This window comes from Sitophilus oryzae, unplaced genomic scaffold (assembly GCF_002938485.1).
Source record: "Sitophilus oryzae breed Bouriz unplaced genomic scaffold, Soryzae_2.0 scaffold_375_pilon_pilon, whole genome shotgun sequence".
NCBI lineage: Eukaryota > Metazoa > Arthropoda > Insecta > Coleoptera > Curculionidae > Sitophilus > Sitophilus oryzae.
The window spans coordinates 180,998-188,722 of NW_022146946.1; the positions used below are offsets into that span (position 1 = coordinate 180,998).

At 30.8% G+C, this 7,725-nt stretch overlaps 1 protein-coding gene across 1 annotated transcript; it reads right to left on the reverse strand.

The window, feature by feature from the left end:
* Positions 1-3,798: 3,798 nt before the first annotated feature.
* LOC115885140 lies at positions 3,799-6,598 on the reverse strand. The gene is made up of 5 exons (XM_030903936.1): positions 6,591-6,598; positions 6,129-6,529; positions 4,202-4,911; positions 3,960-4,050; positions 3,799-3,905 (listed from the first exon to the last, which is right to left on the reverse strand). The coding sequence occupies exons 1-5, from the start codon at positions 6,596-6,598 to the stop codon at positions 3,799-3,801; spliced, it is 1,317 nt and encodes a 438-aa protein (XP_030759796.1).
* Positions 6,599-7,725: the final 1,127 nt, after the last annotated feature.

Here is a 7,725-nt window from a genome sequence, read left to right on the forward strand (position 1 = left end):
TTTAGAGGAAAATATTCGAAAGCAAAATTATCTATCTATAGGTGTAATTGATAAATTTAATTTAACGATACAACAAATAACTCAAATGAAAAAGATTTTGCAAGGCAAAATAGATCAAATTGCTTTGATAATAAACTCAACAACTTATTCTCAGAATTCTCACTTTATAAAAGATACATTAAATCAATTAATCATTATGTATGAAACCATCTATTCTATTTTACAAGATATCGAAAATTCATTAACTTTTTCCAAATTAAAAATAATGCATCCAAGTATAATAAAAACAGATGATCTCTTTATTGACTTAAAAAACATACAGGCTCAAGTAGGTGAAAATCTTATGCCTTTGCCTGTTAAGATCGATAATATATTGTATTATGAAAATATTATTGAATTAGAATGTTTTATTTTAAATAATAAAATAACATATTTACTTCATTTTCCTATAACATTTAAGATGAGTTTCACTTATTTTTATTTATTTTCTATACCTATATATTATAAGAGTCTCTTCAAGGCAATTTTACCTGTTAATAAATACTTGATAAAAGGTCAATTGCACTATGCATTCGAAAATGAACTTTGCAAAGAAGCAATGGATAGTTATTACATCTGCGACACCCCTCTTAAAGAAGTCAGCTACAACAGTCCATGTTCAGTTCAATTATTGCAATCAAAACCAAACAATAAAAACTGTAAGCAAGTCGAACTAAAAATAACACAGCCTATTGTCAATCAACTAGACAATACAAACCAATGGCTCGTTGTAATCCCTTATGAAGTTCAAGCACACTTGAAATGTTTCAAACAAGAAGAGAGAGCTAAATTTCAAGGTACATATATCTTTGAAATACCACCTGGTTGTGAGACCTTAGTGAACGAATTATTAATAATCAATGAAAGGAAAATAATCAATACTACCAATCAATTGATTTTATTCGACGACTATGTTACTGAAGATGATAAGATCCTACCGACTCTACATTTAACAAGCCAAATATCTGAAATAAGACTCGACATCTCCACACATTGAAAAATCAACTAATTGAAAATCAACCACACCTGGTATTTGACGAAGTCAGGAAATATCCAAGCCTGTGGACACTACTTTTGTACCTGGTAATTTTCATCCTTTGCATCTACCTGATGTATAAGAAGTTCCCCAGATGTCGACGTGACGTTCAACCACCACCTTCAAGAAATATCCAGCTACCCCCTCAATCGGTATAGCTGTCTCTGAGAAGGGAGGAGTTATATTGTGTGTGTGTGTGTATAAGTGCTGAATAGACAACAATAGACTAGCATTTTTCCAAGTACAGATTCTATTTTTACACTCTGTCGCACGAGCTCTTCAAGCTAGTTAGTTTTTAAAACAGATGTCAATTTTTTAGTTTTTTATATAATTAAATAAAACTTAAATGTAATTCATTCAAAAATAAAAGTAGTTTTTAAAGAAAAGGTGACTTTGACATTCAATAAGTTAATTCAGGCAATTGAAATTTTAGTTTACTTATTTTGCCTTGAAATATGTAAACGTCATTAATATTTGTTTTTTTTAATGTATATTAAATAAACCTTAATGTTATCTATTAAATAATGCAAAAACAACAACAACGTTTTGTAACAATATTTTCTGACATAAAAAATTATTTAAGGTACAATAATTATTTATTAATTTTCGGTTATCATGGAAATGTATAACGAAATAGTCATTTGCCGATTAAAGTTTCGTTTGATTAAGCTAATTTTGCTAGCATTTCAAATTAAAATATATAAATGTTGTGACATTCTTAAAAATTACTGGAGAAATATGTTGAAGAGTATGCTTAATATAATATATATACCAGGTACACATAAAATTTGATGTAAGTGTGTTAGTGGCGTTTATAAAGGTTGTGTTGTAAAGTTTTTAGTTCGTTACATGTCTTTTTTATTTATAATATATGATGTCTGGCCTATCATCACCGGATTCCCTCTCGTTCAGGCCGGATAGTTTATTTGACGCGTAATTTTTACGTTCCCTAGTCGCCAACCCTGTTATCGTTTGACACAACCCTGTTATCGCTCTGAGGAGGCGCTGTCAACTCTCTCCATGCTCTCTCCGTGCTTAACCTCACTTTGTTTTGACGCTCTGTTGTATCCCAGCTTTTGGAAATGGTGATTATTTAAGTCTTGCTGTATAATTTGAATCAGCTGCTATTTCGAGGGTCCAAGGTACGGACTGTGTCCAGGGTACGGACTGTGTCCAAGGTACGGGTAGTGTCTTATGTACGGACATTATCTTCAGCGTTGTTACAATGGCAAACATTTTTGTACTATAAGTGGTGTCGAAATTGTACTTTTTTAAGTGGGATTGTACATTTTTGGTGGAAAAAATTGTGAAGTGGCGACATCTCGTATTAAAAATTTGAAACTTTAATAGAGGTAACAAAAACAAATGGGTAACAACAAAGTCAGAGTTATGGTTTGGATATTGATTTATTTTGTTTTTATAATTATTAAGTTTATTTTTTAAACTTTACCTATAGATTGATGCAGATTAGTAATAATTTAACAAACGAACAATTTTTTTAAATACATTTTATTTAGTAAGTCGTGAAATAATACAAAAAACAAAAAATAACTAGCGTTAAAAACGTATGACAAAAGTTATAACCAAAGTAAAAAACCCAGTCTGATTCAACATCACAAATAATAAAAACAGTACATATTTACTAAAAGTAATAGCTTATTAACATGAAATAACCTTAATAATAATGATATTTATTATTAAGGTAAATATAATATAATATTTGTAACAAAGATACAAATATAAAAAAACATTAAAAGCTAAAAAACAACGGTTATAACTAAATTAGTAAAAGAAAACAAACAGTCTTGCATTATAATATCACAAAAACAAATAACTAAAATACCAAAAAAAATAGAACTTTTTTTATAATAAAGCTGAAAAACAGTTACCTAAATAAGTATAACTAAATATGTGAAAAAAAACGCCGTCCTTGCATTATAAAACATCACAAAAAAGTAGGAACTATATAAAAAATAAATCTTGTAGGTATACAATTATTTCTATTCTACTATCACATTTTCTACAAATTGACTAGTATACGTTAGAAGTTTAGAATTAGGCTTCCAATTTATTGCCCCATTTTCATAGTTTTTCATCGTATCTTTAATATGGAGCAATGCAGCACACGTTGGTATTAATAACCTATTTCTGGTAGATGTTTTCATTAAAGATAATTGAGAAAACACTCTTTCAGCAGTGGCTGATGAGTGTGGAAGTGACAATATTATTTTAACAATTATCATTAAATTTGCAAACATTAAGTGCCCTAGAGAATTTTTCTGTTCTGAGACAGATCTCCAGAATACATTAATGTCATCATTTTCTAAATTACTAATGTTTATCTCACTAAGAAGCTGCCGTTCGGCATTGGCTGCCTCTATATCTATCTCAATTTGTGGAAAAAAAATAATAAAATTGGCAATAGATATTACTTTGCCAGATAGAGCTATATTTGGCGTAAAATTCGACGCATATATTAATATTGAGTCGTCGAATTTAAAGCGATTTTTGATTTGTTTGCAGAGTTCCAAATAAAAATCTAAAACTCTTAACCGAAAATTATGAAGCCCTTCATTACTTACAGTTAGATGCTCTGAATTGATCAAAGCATCCACCTTAGCCCCTGCAAATAAATCATCCACAGAAGCATAATTTGCCGGATCATTTAGATTTATATTTTGAATTAATGTATTATCAATAACATTTTTTTTTATAAAACACTTTTATAAGGTTTTATACAGTGCAGAAATTCTATTTAACAAAATTGGTAATTTTGGACTTTCTGACTGGAATTCAATATTTACCTTATTTGTAAGGTCTAAAACGTACCCTAAAAATAAAAGATATAGTTTAAATTCTTGGTTAATTAGAGCATTTAAAATACTTTTAGCACTGGGCAGATTATCTTCCAAGACTGCTCTTTGGAAGAATAGTGTCAATGAATTCCAATGCTCTAATATTCGATCAACAACACTCTGAAATAAACAACAACAAAAACAGTTATTTAGATTGATTAAAATTTATAAATTTAAATAAAATTTTGTAAAAATTAAATAGCATTGTTTTAAATAATAATTTTAAAATGACCTTATTTTAAAAGTGCAGAAAACAATTATAGAAAACTACCTTCAAAGATAACCATCGAGTTTGGCTGGGATACAGCATCTTATGTGGCTTTTCATTAGCAAATATCTGGCACTCCTTAAGCTCAGATAGTCGCTTATTACTATGAGCAAAATAAGCGTATATATCCCTAGTGAATCGTTCCACATTGTTGGGGAGTTTTTTTGCAGCAGCCGAAGAACAGAGATGAAGGGAATGACAAGTACATCCTTGCACATAAATATGTGGTAAAATTTCTTTCAATCTTGCTTGGACACCTTTTACAGTTCCCATCATAGTGCTCGCATTGTCGGACCCAAAGCCAATAATATTTTCGAAAGGTATATTATTCACACTTAAAATATTTTTAATTATATTGAAAAGTGCCTCACTTGTTGCATCTTCAACTGCTACTAGATCAAAAAACTGATCTTGGACTCTCCCTTCCTTCCAATATCTAACCACAATAACCAAAGATTTTTTTGAACTCACATCAGTGGTCTCATCAATTATTATGGAAAATTTCTCTAATTTTAAATCCATTACTACTTCTGCTTTAAAAGCTGGCCCCAATATTCCAGTGATAAGTTTAGTTGCCTTTAATCTTTTTATTTTAAGATTTTTGGCAATATTAGAATCTGGATACAGCTCTTTATTTAATAATGGAAGTGTATCCATTAGTAGCATTGGTAATTTTTTGTCTGCTATATAGCAACATAGTTTCAATTCAGCTGCTTTAAATAAATAAATAAATAAATGCCTTTATTGTCAAAAAATTTTTCAATTTGTGGACAAAGGTAAACTAACAAACAAAGTAAAAAAAAACAAGGTACACAAACAAACAAACAAAAGATAATACAAAACATTATACAAATAATATTGTCAGTCTTATTGTTAAAATAAACATATATAAATGTTTACAATGTCAAAGAACAAAAAAAATTAAAATAATATTCAAAAATATTTAGCCAGTTTATAGCAAAATATCAATGACCTCTAAATAAATTAATTTCGATGTCATTAGTAAATATAGCAATAGCAAACATTAGAGCAGTGTTTTCAAGATCAAATTCGATTTTCAATTCAAATATAATTCATTTACGGCGTAGAAAGCCTTGTCTAGTAAATAAGAGTTCAATGCTTTGCGAAATGAAAAAAATGATGTTATGGATTTGATTTCAAATGGCAGGTGATTGTGCATTTTTTTCGAGTTGTATAATATTGAACTTTTAACTAACTCTGAGCGTGGGGTAGGTAGATAAAGATCTTGCTCCGCGTTCCTGAGTGGATAAGTGTGAGATGGCCTTTCTTGAGAAGCTGATACATGTTTACGTATTAGGCAAACGGATTCAAATATAAATAAGGAAGGAAGAGTCAATATTTTTAATTCTCTAAAAAAGCCCCGGCAATGAGTTCTGCTGTTTAGTCCCAGTGAATATCGAACAGCTCTCTTCTGGAGCTTGAAAATGCGGTCAAATTGAGCCGCACAACACGTACCCCAGAATGGAAGGGCATACCTGAGGTGCGACTCAAAAAGTGCATAATAAACAGTTCTAGCCACTGACAAGTTAAGCTCCTTAGAAACAGACCTTAATGCAAAACAGGCAGAGCTCAATTTTTTCGACAAAGCTTCGATATGTATGTCCCATTTCAGAGAATTGTCCACAACAAGCCCTAAGAATTTTACGGATTTTACGACGTCAATGGTGGTGTTGTCAAGTACAAAAGGCTGCAACGAGTTTTTATACGACAAAGCCTTAGTTTTAGAAATGTTGAGACTCAGGAGGTTCGAATCGCACCAAGATTTAATGGTGATTAAGTCATTTGATATAATCCTATGAAGTGCTGCGATGTCCTTGTTGCTCCAAGTGAAGCTAGTGTCGTCCGCAAAAAGACATATTGACATTCACATCATCATACTTCTTTTGTTGCATTGTTTCTTTAAACATACCTTTGATGCTAGGCATCTTTTTTGCAGCGCCATAGTTCTTTATATGAGTAGCTTGTTTGTCATGTCGGCTTAAATGAAATTTGTTGTCAGTTAATTTCACATTGCAACATTTACAAAATAAATATTCTTTAGTTGCATCAAGCCATAAAAATATTTCTGATAATTTTTTAATGTTAGGAGTAGATGACGAACGTTTAAGTTTTTTTTGTGCTGTTGATTCAGATTCAGAGACAATATCATTTTGCCTGTCATCACAGATTTCACTTAGTCTTTCTTCTATTTCCATAGGCAATTCACTTGAACTACATGCTGATGTTGAAGGACTTGGTATTGGAGAAGGAATTTGTGATGATGAAGGACCTGGTGTTGGAGAAGTACTTTTTCTCCTTCGAATTACAAATCTAGATAAAAATATAATATTGTAACCTAATGGATGCAAATTATTATAAAATAATAATGTACCTGTCCATTGTTATATCAAAACGGATTGATTCAGTAACAAATAAAATAAATAACACACTAACACTACCAAATAAATAACTAACAAAACAAATAAACACTAACAAAGAACAAATAAATAATAAAGTCAAAAATATACTGGTATAATACTACTAAATATTTAAATTTCAAACGTGATTTCAAATCAAACAAAACATAAACAAAAAATAAAATGTCAACTCTCAACTTAAAATGTTACGTCACTCACGTCAGTTGTCAACCGAAACGTTCCAAGCGAATTCGAAACTAGAAACCATAGAGAAATATAAGTTACTTTATGCTAGAAACTAATAGCTGCATACAACGTCACGTTGGCAGGTTTTGAAATGCAGGTCGCTAGGAGTATGATCTGAATTAAACCCTCTGCTCCAAGCAACCTGCATTTCAAATCTACGCATCGGGTACCACCGTTCGTCTAAAAATATGTACGTGGGTTTAAGTTTGGGTTTGAGATGTAAGAATTGTATATTTTTTCTTGCAATTGTACCTATGTACTCCTTGACTATCAAATGTACCCAAAATAGTACAATTGTACCTATTGTAACAACACTGATTATCTTATGTACGGATGTCCTGTGGACGAGTGTCCCCAGTAAGAACGATTTTTCTTACATATAAGTGCCACAGCGTGGATGTAGCTTGAGTCCCATGCTGCTTCGTTCCCAGCTGTAAGCTAGTTGGTTACGGCTGTACCAATTCGTGGTGCCCTCATTCTGGCCCCTTTGGTTGTGTTGGATGGCTGAGTACAGAGATGCGAGACCACCTCAAGCTGTTACTGTTTAAAGCAAGATTACATAAAGAACAGCTAAGTGTAGATTTAAGTTATAGTTTTACATTTAACATTTAAAACATTTACAGTCTTAAACAATAACGTACATCTTAAATAATTTAATTATTATAAAGTTTAGTGGTTAGTTGTTAAGAACATTCATGTCGATTTAATATTTAATATAAAAATTAATATTAAATATAATTTAGATTTTAGGTTTCATTGCATTACATCTTGTAATGGTATTACTTTTATAGATATTATTATCGCACTATTTTAACAGGAATAACCAAACATAGATTCTAGAATCTACAGGTTGCAACATCTTTG